This window comes from Ananas comosus, linkage group 20 (assembly GCF_001540865.1).
Source record: "Ananas comosus cultivar F153 linkage group 20, ASM154086v1, whole genome shotgun sequence".
Taxonomy (NCBI): Eukaryota; Viridiplantae; Streptophyta; class Magnoliopsida; order Poales; family Bromeliaceae; genus Ananas; species Ananas comosus.
The window spans coordinates 2127865-2141973 of NC_033640.1; the positions used below are offsets into that span (position 1 = coordinate 2127865).

Sequence of the window (14109 nt, forward strand, 5' to 3'; positions counted from 1 at the left end):
TGCTTCCCCGAGTTTTAGTTGCCGACTTTTATTTTTAGAATGTTTTACATTATTATACTGTAATTTTAAAATTTAGTTTCTATAACTTGACCAAAATATATCATGTTTCTTAAAAGATAGTTTTAAAGTGCACTAAACCTATAAAGATGTGGCAATTTGAACGTTTGCCGAGTGATGCCGGTAACTTTAAACAACTAAAACTCGGGTAAGCTAGTGATCCGTTTACTATAGCTTTTTATTATTTTAAATAAAAGATCCATGAGGTTTATGAGATCTAGTTCAAATTGCCTCGGCTAGCTGCTAAGCTTTCAGCGTTGTAGCTTTTGCTCGACCTTCGTGCCTTCCGAGGCACGAAGGCTATCGTATCATCGGAGTGAGATATATATATATTCACTAGGCAAATGATATCGAAAAATAATAAAATTTTTTTTCTAGGTACTCCAAATACTCTAGATCAAGTTTAACGGAGCCNCGATCGACGATTCGAAAGTCGCAACATCGAAAACGAGCTGGAAGCACGAAAGGCTCCGTGCTTCCGATAGCATAGTAGCCTCGCTCTATATATATATATATATATATATATATACCCGCACGCTTATCATCTTGAACTTTTTTAGTAACTCCAGACTGTTTATCGACAACAGGATGGTACTGAAAAAATAAAAAATAAAAATTAATACAATTGTGCAAATCCAACATGAAAGAATGTACATATTATATTATTAAACATGCTGAAGAATTCTATAGATAAATAAAAGTAGAGAATTGGTTAATCTGTACTAAAAAAGGCAAGATGGTAAAGAAAATGGCAATAAAGAAGCAGAAGAAGAAACCACAACTTATGGTGAAGAGAAATGGTTGCATGCTGGAAAAATAAATTGTCATATGAAAAAGAGAAACGGTCGCATGGAGAAGATAACTTTCATATGGGAAAGAGAAACGGTCACATTGGAAAGATAAAATATCATATAAAATTATGGCGAAGAGAAACGGTTGCATGGCCGGAAAAATAAATTGTCATATGGAAAAGAGAAACGGTCGCATGGAGAAGATAACTTCCATATGGAAAAGAAAAACGGTCACATTGGAAAGATAAAATGTCATACGAAATAGAGAAACGGTTGAAGAAAGAGGAGAGGTCGATTCAAAGAGAGCAAAAGATAAAATGTCATATGAAAAAGAGAAACGGTTGAAGGAAGAGGAGAGGTCGGTTCAAAGAGAGCAAAAAAATATATAAAATCTAAAAAAAGGAGGGCTTGCCATGTCATCATTTTTATTGGGAATTCATATAGAGATATAGATTCATACTAAAAGAAACATAGAAAGGTATGGATTTATAGAGTTGAGCTAGCAAATGGGCTCCGTTGTCACCAATTTGTTTTCAATAATGAAGCCTCCAAATCGACGATCAGCATCGTTGAACATAATCTATACCACTTAAGGCATCTAGAAATCAAATTTTATGTCTTTTCAACATCATTGGCCTAATGATTAAAGGGTTTCAAAATTTATAATTTTAGTTGTCGATACAAGACGCTTTCTTGTTTATCGGCGTAAAGATATCCAAATCAATTGAATTTTGGTTTAGAAATTCTTTAAACTATTTAGAAAAAGATCTATACTCTTGATCTGGATTACAAAACTCCTATCATCACATTTTAAAGGATATTCATTTTTAGCCGTTCATTTTTGTATCCACTTGATGGACAAGAGAACAATATCAAAAAGACATAAAATTTAATTTCTAAATACTTCAAGTGGTACAGATCATATTTAATGGTGCCAATTATTGATTTGAAGGCTCCATCATCAAAAATAAATGGGTGGCAACGAAGCCCGCTTGCTGCAAATAGTATTCTAGCTCAATTCTGAATTTATATTCTTATTTTTCTTCTTCTGACTCTTAATAAAAGAGTAATTCACCATGACAATTTTCTCAAAACAATCCAAATGCTTTTTATTTGCCTTCTAACATTTGACCAATGTTGAAAGGATGGAGTGGAAGGGTGAAAAAGTAGATATTCAGAAAGTAATATAAAAATATTATAATTAACGATGTGGCAATAAATAAAATTCTTTGTTAATTTTATATTAATAATTTGTCCGTATATAGCCAACTAAATTATATATACTTGTTGGGCTGATTTCAATAATTTAAAATTTTCAAGCCAAATCTACAATAAATTAATATGAGTATCAAAAGTATAATTTATCGTAAAAAGTTAAAAGTTAAATACGTGGCAATAGACGGAAAAAAATATACATATATATAATTGAGATACCTTTCAGAATTACTTATAGTCGAGGGAATCTCTATTCACTTTTACCTAGAAAAACTAGCACGAAAGAATATTATGATTTTTTATATAATTATTGACCGTCCCTAGAGCAAGTGGCAAAGGGCTTGGTGGTTGGTATCCGAGACCCAAGTTGGAATTCTAGTTGATTCACATTTCTAGCTAACTTTATTTTTAAATGAAATAAACGAAGCGGGTAGCGTGCTAACTATCTCTCAAAAAAAAAAAAAAAAAAGATTTTTTATATAATTTTGAACTTATGCTTGAAAAAAAAAATTCTTCAATCTGCCTTCAATTCGGCAAGACAATTTAAATACCAAAAATGAAAAATTTTGAACTTTATTGACCAAAACTGAAATACAATAAAAAGAAATGAACTCTACTCACTTTGATATTTTAAATTTTTGAAATTTAAAATTTGATATTTTATATTTTTCAAATTTAAATTTGATCTTAAATTTAAAGTTTGAAATTTAGAATTTAAAATTTGAGATTTTAAATTTCAAATTTTAATTTCAAATTTTAAAATTGCAAAGTTAAAATTTTAAATTTAAAAATTTAAAAAATATAATAAGTGGGTAACATCATTATTTTTTATTTATAAAAATCCACTGTCATTTTTATTCCATCTTACCTAATCAAACGCAATTTTTTTTATTTCCAGGAATAACCCAATTTTCATCCAAACGCAAAATTGATCTAATCCTTGCTTATACCTCAATTTATACCTATCCTTGGAATAGCCACTTTTTACTTATCCCCGAACCAAACGATACCCTAAAGAATGCTACATTCAGCCGCTTGGAAAGGATTGAAGTTTGGATCTTTAGGAATGAATTGTTTCAGTTAGATTATTGCGTCCCGAAAGACAGTGATTTGGGCCAATTATCTGATTTATGATTAAAATTTACAAAGAAACTTGCCAACAGAAAATACCAAACCTACTTAACTTACTCTCGAACTAAAACTATCGGAAATTTTTTTTTTTTTTGAGAGATAGGTAGCACGCTACCTGCTTCGTTTATTTCATTTAGAAATAAACTTAGATGGAAATGTGAATCAACTAGGATTCAAACTTGGGTCTCGGGTACCAACCACCAAGCTCTTTGCCACTTGCTCTAGCGACGATCTGTCTATCGAAAATTATTAAATGCTAAAACTATCTATCTACTCTATTTCTAGATTTATTAAGTTTTTGAATTTTCGGTGAATTAATGATTGGGCCCTTCTATCTTTCTCTTCTTGAGTATTTATAGTTTTTCAAGTTCGAATTCAAATCCTACAAATCTCGACCAAACTCTGAAATCTTTTTTCACCGTTATCTTTTTTTTATAATGAACAGTCAAGATTGCTTACTGCAACAGCTTTTATCTCTCTCCTCTTGATTTAAGTTTATCTTTTCATTTTAGTATATATGGTTAAGATCATCTTTCCTCTTAGAGAAATTCAAGGGTCAAATTTTGATTTCAACACCTTTTTATGGTCTAGTGCATTTTTGCTTATTACAAAATAAATTAGGAGATGAGAAATTCTCAATTTAAAACATTAAGTTGAGGAAGCCATTTTGGAATGGCCTACTGGTGAGAGAATTTCCAATTTTTTATACATTTTCACTTTTGACTTAATAGGAGAGGGGTAGGTGAGGGGTTCTCACTACATTTTTAATCTTTATAAGACTAAATTCTTCTTATAAATATTTTTTTTATTTTTTTCTTTAATTTTTAAAAATTTATATTTTATCTCTTAATATTTTAAGTTGTTGCATTTAGTCCCCCTCCATCAAAATTCCATCACTATTTTATTCATTTTTTATAATTTATACCAAAAATATCTTTCAAAATGACAAAAATATATTAAAATATTATTTTTTATAGAAAAAGTAAGGATAATTTGATCATTTTATCCTCTCCATTAACGTCGTACCCTCTGAAAATAATTTTGTAATTTTAAGGGAGTCAAAATATAAATTTTTGAAAGTCGAAAAAAAAAAAAAAGAAAAAAAAAAAAAAAAAAAAAAATTTTTTTTTTTTTTTTTTTTTTTTATTAGCCCCTTTATAATAAGAAGTAGGGCTTGGAAGCTTTTACATCTTGGAGCTAGGAAGAGAAGATCCCACCCCTTCAATTCATGTGAGGATGCTCCAACTCTTCTTTGCTTCAGGTGATCTTTATTTGACACCACTCTCTCCTTTTCTCCCAGTTTATGTTATTTACTTGTTAGAGTTTGTAACAAATAAACTTAATTTTTGCATTTATTCCTATAATGAGAGTTTGTGTGTTCTTGAGAATCTGGTTTGTGGAACAAACACTTCTAATTAGATGAGGAAATAGATGAGTTTTATTTATGAGTTTATGTGGGTTTGATTATTAGATGACATGCTAACTCTTCTCCTTTTTCAAATAATTTTTTTTTTAAAAAAAAAGTGACATGGTAGCTCACACCTCACATAGAAATCTAATTTTCCTACCCAAATATCCTGGATTATATAGGTATGGAACTGCAATAAGCATGAAAGATCAAGGATTATTGAAAAGTTTAGTACTAAGTGATCATTTTACCCTCACTTTATCTGTTTCCAGAAACACTTGACTTGCACGCTCAGAAAACTGTGGCAGTAATCAGCAGAATCATCACAGACAAACTCAAGTTGCTGCAGGTCACAAATATTATGAGTTTATATATGCCAAAGTTTGACATCATTTTTTTTTTTTTTGGCTAAATTACATAAAACCCCCATGTCAAAATCCGATTTTTCACTTTCTTCTCCTGTCATTTAAAAACCTATACTTTATCTCCTTGTAAAATGAAAAATGTTCACTTCGCCCCATGCCGTTAGTAATCCGTTAGGGTTCCGTTTATAAAATATTATTATATATTTTTTTATGTCAAAAATACCCTCAGCCTTCTCTCCTGTGAACATAGTGAGGGGCAAAATGGTCATTTTATTATCACAGTCCACACCGTACCTCTATGTGAACATTTTTTATTTTACAAGGGGGCAAAGTGTATGTTTTTAAATGACAGGGGGAAAGTGAAAAATCGGATTTTAATAGGGGAGTTTTCTGTAATTTAGCCTTTTTTTTGGTCCATTCACATTCATGTTTACTGCAAACTGGGGCTGTCAACGAGCAGAACACAAGCTGGCTTATTAAAATATCTAGCTCCTGTTCGGTTTATTTATTAACGAGCCAAACACAAGCTAGCTGGCGACCAGTAAATGAGTTTGTCAACCCTACGACTGGGTGAAAAGTTAAAAGAAAATTAAAAAATCTAGAATCTTAATCTAATAATTAAAATTCATAAAATATAGGTGTCTTTCCATTTGGGTCGGCCTAAAATTCAAATAGAAGAAATTTGTAATATACATATATATTCGAGCTATATCGAGCCGAACACGAGCGAGCTGATACCAGCTCGTGTTCGACTCATTTATTAAACGAGCGATCGATCTCGAGCTCATTTCGAGCCGACCACGAGCCGGCTCGCGAACAGCGAGCTAGATTGCCAGCCCTACTGCAAACAATCACGACTCATAAAACTTCAATAATTTCAACTCTGTTTAGCTGATTTAGTTTCTGAGTGCTTAACAGCAGCACCAAATTCTCTCTCAAGCAGTATATGTGCCTCTTCATTCAATTATCCAATCTTTACCAAAATCTAACTCACAGCAAAACTCTTTGTTCTCTTCTGTAACCCTTTCTGATACACCACTTACCAGGAACGAGCTCATCACTCGAACAGCAATGAGTACCGAGATTGTTCACTGCGGCGGATGCCACTGCAGAAGCGTGCGGTGGCGAGTCAAGGCGCCATCGAGCGTCATCGCATGGAGCTGCAACTGCTCGAACTGCGCGATGAGAGGCACTACGCACTTCTTCGCGCCTTCTTCTAAGTTCGAGCTGTTAGGGGATTCCGAGAAGTTCCTAACAACCTACACCTTCGGTACGCACACGGCGAAGCACAGATTCTGCAAGGTATGCGGCATAACTTCTTTCTACGTACCAAGATCAACCGCGCATGGCATTGCATTGGTAGTTGGTTGTGTCGATTCCGGGACGCTCAAGCACGTTGAGATCAAGCACTTCGACGGAAGAAACTGGGCTTAGATCACATGAGCAAACACCAAAATCATCTTTATTATACAGATTTTCAAGATATATATCACCTTTGTCATTCAATTTCCAACATCTTGTTGCTTTTGTTGTAGAATTTTTCGACATCAATGTTCAACATCCATGTTAACACTGAACTTTTCATTAAGCTATTACAAGATGATCCTTTTAGCTGTATAGCCTTGCTGATTCCTTTCAAATAAGCCTCTTTATTTGAACTGATCAAAGATGTCGCATACACCATTATCCATTATCAAGAATTAACTTAACGCAACAGAAAATTTGTCTACATATAAATAAAAAAAGGCCTGGGAATAATCGCTACTCTTGATAGTACGCAACAGAAGCATCATGAACTGCAATGCAGTTTCGAAGTTCACTTGATCCACCAACTCATGTATTCAGCTCGAAGCTTGAAGAGTTCACTTGATCCACCAGCTCTCATTCTTAGGTTAAGGCTTTGATCAGATTACTTGCGACTGTTCTTTTCCTCAATACCGGACCGAGCAAATCTTCTTCTGAGGACTTCAAGAACTTCTTCTATCTTCACATCCTTCGCTGTAAGCAATACCATTGAATGATAAAGCAGATCGGCCATCTCTGATGCTGTGCGAGATCTATCCTCGCCCTCAAGCAGTGTCTGAACGAGTTCTCCAGCCTCCTCGCTGCCATGAATACCATAAAACTCGGGGCAGTCAGAATCAGAAGCTAAAAGAAGTATAAATTTAAATTCCAATTCAGATAAACATAGCAGTAAATTAAGTTTTAATCTTATTGTCAGTTGATTCCAATTCTGATTTGAGCCAGTCTTCAGTGTAGGCCTGAAATTTAGTCCAAGCACATACTTAGCCCATCGGAACAATTTAAAATATATTTCGCTTCGAGTTTGTAAAAGAATATGTTGGTTTAATTTAGTGATATTTATTGTGCTTTGAGTCTCCAACTCTCCATTGAGTTAGTTTGCTTAAACTCCTAATCTATTAGTTATACAGTCTTTGTGAGAGTCTACTTCCTTCCATATTTAGGTGTTTGGTCGAATATTAGATGGTAGGAAGCAATCAAGGTTGACTGACCTCTGTTGGGCAAATTAATCAGAACTGAAATATTTAAGCCTTGTTTGGCGTCATTGCCGATATTCTATTTTCTTAAATACTAATTCTATATAATTTGATATACCAGCGAAAAAACCTTCCTTTCGTTGTCATGACTAGTTAGCTTGCAATGCACTCGGCCAAGTGGTATATGACGACTTAAAAAAAAAAAAAAATAGAAGCAAACTTCCAAGTTCTTATATTTTATTGTCAAATAAACACCTTGATGCAAGGATTGCAAGAAATCTGCTATCCATCCCTACACCTTTTTATGTAGAAATTCTATTTAAAAAAATAAAAAACAAACAAACACAATACCAAACGAGGCCTTCGCCAATAATTTATTGGGTAGCAGAAATTTCAAAGTAGATAAGTTTTTTGGCTGCTATCTTTGCTGCATTACTTTCTTTTTTCTTTATATTTCTCCAGACATATCCTCTTCATTTCCCTCCCTCTAGTTCTCTATCTATCCTCTTTCATTGAAGTTGATAATTTCCCTTCATTCCATCTATTTCACTTTAGACTCCAGCATTTTTTCCGCAAAAGTCTCTTTTCTGTAAAGTTCTGAATTTCGTCCATATCAATAGATATAACAGGGGCAGGCACTTATTTGACATCAGCAAACCTATAGTCTAGTAAGCAAGAAGCTATATACTTTTGTACTTTTGCCGAAGGAGATTACATTAGTAAAAAAACCTAGACATAGAAAAGTGGTTATCTTTGAAGATTGTAACGAGAAAACAAGAAAGCCTATCCAAACTCTTTTACCTAAAGTCCCAACTTATTATAGAATCTTGCCTTCGCAAAAACCTCCACTCTCTTGCTACATCCGCATTATACTTTTCTCATACCACAATTTCAATTTTGTTGAAATATCATAATATAACTTCCATATCATGCAAATGGATCCTTTATCCTTCACCAGAAGCCTATGAGCTTCCCTTTAAAGGGTATACCTGCATAAAGTTTCCACCAGTAGACGACCTAGGGAGAACTAAATTAACATATAGTTGTTCCATAATTTGAACTCATGATTTAGGTCACAAACCAATGAAACAACTTAACAATGCAGCAAGACCCGGACAAAATAATAATAATAATAATAATAATAATAATAACCAACCAAAGAGATTATAAACTCTATGCTTGAATTAACGACTCCTGATTCCTGATCTGTTCAAGAAACCACTTCTCTGACATTGTCCAGCTTTGTAATAAGAAGATAAAGGTCCATTATTACCTATACAAATAAGTTTAAATATGGCTTCATTTGTGTGGCTATTACCTGATAACAGATACCATGTTAGGTTACTATAATAATTATCTGCAACAACAGCAAAGGACTGCACATATACAGGCAGCTCAGCACATCCCAACATGCTTTTTAGCCTCGCTGAGACAAGAGAATTATAAAGCACTTTGTACTCTCAGACTGATTAACATGTTGTAGGTTAGCAGAGAACTGAACTATAAGTAATCTATTACTATCAAGTATCAGCGGATATCAAACCACGCAAGCAATGCTAAAAGCAAGATAACCCGTGACATAGAACCGGAACTAAGATAGAAGATGCATACATACCGAACCTTTGAGCAAAGCAACTCTTTGTCCAGCAGTAGCTTCTTTGTCCATGATGGCTTCCTATTTTGTGCTTCTTCGATTTCTTCCTTGCGTCTAGAAATTGTTGCCTCCAATGATTGTAAAGTCGTTGCAGCGAGCCAATCTTGGTTGGGCTGTGAGAAGGATGGAAAACATATAGTTGCAGTATATAACAATCACAAAACCCAAAAAGTAAGTAAAAATAGAGGCTTGTCGGGAGAACGCATATCAAAAGTTGGTATGGCAAACCTTTGGACCTTCTAATTGATCATGAACTGACGAGTAATAGCAGGTCTCAGCCCCAGTGTGGCAAGTAGGTCCATCAGGCTTTCCAAGATATATAATCTGAGGACAGATATTGAACTCAACTCAGTTAAGCTTCTAACAATGCAACCCCCGAAAAAAATAAAAAAGGAAAAACAGGGAAAACAAGAACATGAAAGAAAAGAACAAGCTCTTGAGAGCTTGAGTATGGCAAATGCATACTGAATCGCGATCGCAATCGAGAAAAATGTCGAGGACATTGATGAAATTCTTGGAGGTCTCCCCCTTTGTCCACAATGAAGATCGAGATCGGCTGAAGAAAGTAGCCTTTCGAGACAAAATGGTTGTCGCAAGGGCCTCTCGGTTAGCAAATCCCTGCATAAGAATAGCTCCAGTATCTACATTTTGGGCAATGGCAACCACTAACCCCTTGTTGTCCCACTTCACACTGTCCAACAAGGTTTCGACCTAAAGATACATTAGGTAAAAGTATCAAACTATAAGAATCTGATTGTCATCTACTAAAATAAAGAACGTATGTATGTTCGTATAAACAAGCAGTAAGATACTGTTTAAAAAAAAAAACACTCCCCTCCTTTTCACTAACTTCTGCTGAGGTGATACATGCAATTTGTGTTGACTTGGAGCAATTTTATGGGTTGTAATTAGCACATTAACCACACTTGTTTTCAAAATTTGAAAGATCTAGAATTAAACCTTTTCCCATTAACTGTATTTCCTAAAGAAAGTTTTGTGAACCTCAATGTAATGCCCTTCCAATAACTAATTTTTCAAGTAATTTCATTAGAGCGCAGCTATAAGTACGATCACCTTCGTATGCATAATTCATTTTCGATGATAGAACTTGTGAATCGACGATCTATACCGTTAAATATGATTTAAAATACTTGAACAATCTAGAAATCAAATTTCAAGATTTTTCTTTTTACCTCATTTACCTTACGATCAAAATATCTCAAAATTGACAATTTTAACAGTTGGTACAAGATGTTTTCTCATTTAACATAGTAGAATAAACTTTAACATAGTAGAATAAACAGAATTGGTTGAATTTTTTTATAGAAAATTCTATCAAAATTGGTCACTCCAATATTGAAACGAAGATTCCGATCCTCTACTTCTAAAAGGTAGCTTGATTTTAATAGTTCATCTTATATCCGATTGATGAACTTGATAATAATTTTCAAAAAATACAAAATTCGTATCAAGATATTTCAAAAATTCTAAATCATTTTTAATGGTGTTGATCATCCATCCGAAGATCATCATCAAAAACTACTTGTGAAAAAGGTTTCGATCACCCTCTCCGAATACTAATTCCCAAAGAAGTTTCGGTGGCCTACAAGTAATCACCAATTGAAAATAGAAGGTCTAATTTGAGTAATTTTTTTTGGTTTTTGGTGTCAAACAAAGATCAAATCAAACCAAAGAATAGTCAGATCAGATTAAGACAGTATATAAGTATATATAAAAATTTTAAAAAAAAGAACGAAATTTGGATCGATGGATCCATCGATCGATCGATCGATGAACAGTGGTGATAACGAATCCATCCCAAGTAGATCTCGGGACGATGATGGGGGCAACAACAAAGAGGAGAAAAGGGGGTGCGAATGTTGGGAGGTGTACCTTGGAATCATAGCGAAGCGCTTCTTCGTTCCCAGCAGAAGCAGAAGCAGAAGCGGAAGCGGAAGCGGAAGCAGAAGCGGAAGCAGAAGCGGAAGTAGAAGCAGAGATGGGAGCGTGGAGCTGCTGCTTCTTCTTCTCCTTCACAGCGAGGAGGCGGCCGCGGCTTACAGGAAAAGCAACACCGCCGCCGCCGCCGCCGCCGCCGCCGCCGACTCCGACGCCGGGTAAGGAGAGGCGTGCTAACGCCGCCGCCTCCATGAGAAAGGAGAGAGAAGAAGAGAGGTCTGAGGAGAGAGAGAGAGAGAGAGAGAGAGAGAGAGAGGGAGAGAGCATAGATGTAGGGGTTTTCTTTTTGCATTTAGCCCCCTCCAAACTTTTTTATTGTAGAATTCACCCCACAAAAATTATAAACGGAAATATGTATAAACATCCCTCAACTATTACCCGTTTTGATGTGACTACTTAATCTTTAAAAATTTTGATTTTACTGTCTCTTTAAATTCAAAATTTCAATGAGTCGATTATCTTTATGGATTTAGTCGGTATATTTTATAAAATTCATAAAATTGTGAATCTATTAAAATAAATAATTAGCTTAAATTTTACATCCGAATAATTATTAAATAAATTAAATCAAATAAATTGAGAGATTGAGTACTAAAATTAAAATTTTGAAAGGTTGGATAATCAAATTAAAATTGTATGTGGTTCAGATAAATTTTATACATTTGTTTTAATTTTAAATACAAAATAATCATATATTGTCTAAATCGGTGCCACGTGAATAGCAGATATACTGTGTTTACGTAATACTTTTTTAATACGGTAAACTAATTAACACTCACACCACGTAAATTTATATATTGTGATAAAATTACTCCCTCCTCCCAACCATCAATAAATTAAAAAAAAAAATTTAAATAGGGGGGTGTTTGGTTTTCCTAAAATATTCTAAAAAATAATTTCTGAAAAATATTTTTCGTCCATTTATTTTTCTAAAGGAATAATTTTTCAAAACAATTTCTAATTTTTGTAAAAAAATAATTGTTTTTTGTTTTTTCTTTTTTTTTTAAGGAAAACGAAAACTACTGAAAAAAATATTTTGGGTTAAATATCAATATATCCTTATTTTCTAGCTAGGTGGAGAAAGGGAATAGAGAGAGATAAAAAACTGAAAAAAAAATTGACGAAAATTAATAAAATTTAATTAAAAGAATATTTTTGTTAGATATTAAAAGCTTACAGATGTAAATAAGTAAACTTAAAATCTGAAGAGATATATAACAATATTTTAAAAAGCAGATCGAATAGTAACCCAAAAATGTTACTGGGTTCAACAGTCACTTATTCAACCAGTGAGTAAACCATCGGTTCAACCAATAACGTCAACATAACATCATAAATATTTAATTATTATTTAAATTTTACTGTATAAATAAAACATATGCATATATAATTATTCTAGTCTATAAACTCTTATGAATCCCCGTTCTCTTTTGTCCACGTGGCAACATTAGCTTAATCTAATCTTCTGTGGGCCCTACCTGTCATCTTAAGGCACTCTGTTATTTAATTAGTGGGTGGGGCCCACCCAACTAAATTTTTTCATTTAATCTTCCCTACTTCTAATTAATTTCGTCTTCCTCCCCGGGCTTCTTCGCTCGCTCCTCTAGGTGCCGCTCCGACTCCTGTTCCCTCTCTGGACGTACTGTTGGGCTGAGTTCATGGCCGGACTTCTTGCCGTCGCGCCCGTTCCCTTTGGCAACGCTTCGTTTCGTTCGCCCCCTAGATGCCGCTCCAACTTCTATTCCCTCTCTAGATGGAATGTTGGGCCGAGTTCATAGTCGTCCCTTCTTCCGATCACGCCGTTCCTGTTAGCGGTGCTTCGTTTCGGCTTATTCATTCCCTCCGGCCACGAAAATGGCTCGGATTCATCCTCCGTGATCCTTTCTTGCTGCCTATATAATATGGCTCTGTAAAAATTTTATTTGCAAAAAAAAAACCCTATTTCTCTCTTACGAAGCCATAATTTTTTTACTGGAGACGAAGCCATATATTCGAAGTTTGAAATCCTTCATTCTGTTGGATTTCTGCACATTTCTTGCTATAGTTAGAAGCAGGGACGAAGCCAGGATTTAATTCTGGGGGGCCAAAAATATATTATGCAAAATATATTAATAAAACAAACTATATATAATAAAAATTTGAAGTACACAAATACAAAAAAAAACTTTAAAAATTTTACGTACCATACAAAAATTAGAATAGTGCTCGGCGCTCCTTCAAGTCACGAAATCCATCAATGATTGAATCAATAGTAAACTTCTCGGCAATTTCTCTTTNTTAAATAATTTAGACTACTGGTATTAGATATAAATATTAATTTTATAATATTGAGCATTCACATATAAATTGTACATTAAAAAATAAAAAAAATTGATACAGCTTTAGTTAATTTTATATTTGACGTATATTAATTGCGAGAATCACAAACAATAATTTCTCTTCTCATTCACTAACTACTGGAGGACTACGATACCTACTAAAATTATTTCACTAATTAATGGGGCACTATTATACCCACTAAAATTTTTTGATGTAAATATTGTACCATTTAAATTCTGAAATTAATTTTTATAACTAATTTTTAAAATTAAATTTTAAAAATAATTATCTGCAGCATCGCACGGATCTCTTAACTAGTTTAGAACTATAAGAGAATCTCAACTGTCGAATGCGTTGAAAGATAATATATGGACGTCACTCACATAGTCTCATTTAATTAGTGTAATCGTGCGTTTAGATGCTTCAATGTTACTTTATTTTTTGTAGACCTAGTTAATGTTTCATTGTTTCCATTGACCCAAAACTATAGCAGCTGCAGATGATGCAACAAGGTAATGGCACAAGCTGTTCAGAATATAATATTTTGAAATTATTGCATGTACCTGTTGCACCATACACCACGCTCTTAAAACCCTAACTATAAAAAGCATAAAAAAAAATTAATCGAAATTTAATGATCAAATATTGGATATATATGTTCTATAACTTTGTCAAAGAGATATATATATATATATATATATATATATATAGA

The 14109-nt window shown here is 33.6% G+C and overlaps 1 protein-coding gene and 1 pseudogene across 2 annotated transcripts; one reads left to right on the top strand and one right to left on the bottom strand.

Annotated features, from left to right (window-relative positions):
* LOC109725855 lies at positions 4374–6479 on the top strand (annotated as a pseudogene).
* On the bottom strand, positions 6597–11307 carry LOC109725854 (histidine biosynthesis bifunctional protein hisIE, chloroplastic). Of its 2 annotated transcripts, none has more exons than XM_020255250.1 (5): positions 11013–11302; positions 9585–9830; positions 9348–9443; positions 9081–9232; positions 6597–7072 (listed from the first exon to the last, which is right to left on the bottom strand). In XM_020255250.1, exons 1-5 carry the CDS (start codon positions 11268–11270, stop codon positions 6877–6879), a joined length of 948 nt encoding a protein of 315 aa, XP_020110839.1. In that variant the 5' UTR covers positions 11271–11302; the 3' UTR covers positions 6597–6876. The 2 variants fall into 2 exon arrangements, with proteins under 2 accessions (XP_020110839.1, XP_020110840.1); XM_020255251.1 differs by having other exon boundaries at positions 6901–7072; positions 9086–9232; positions 11013–11307.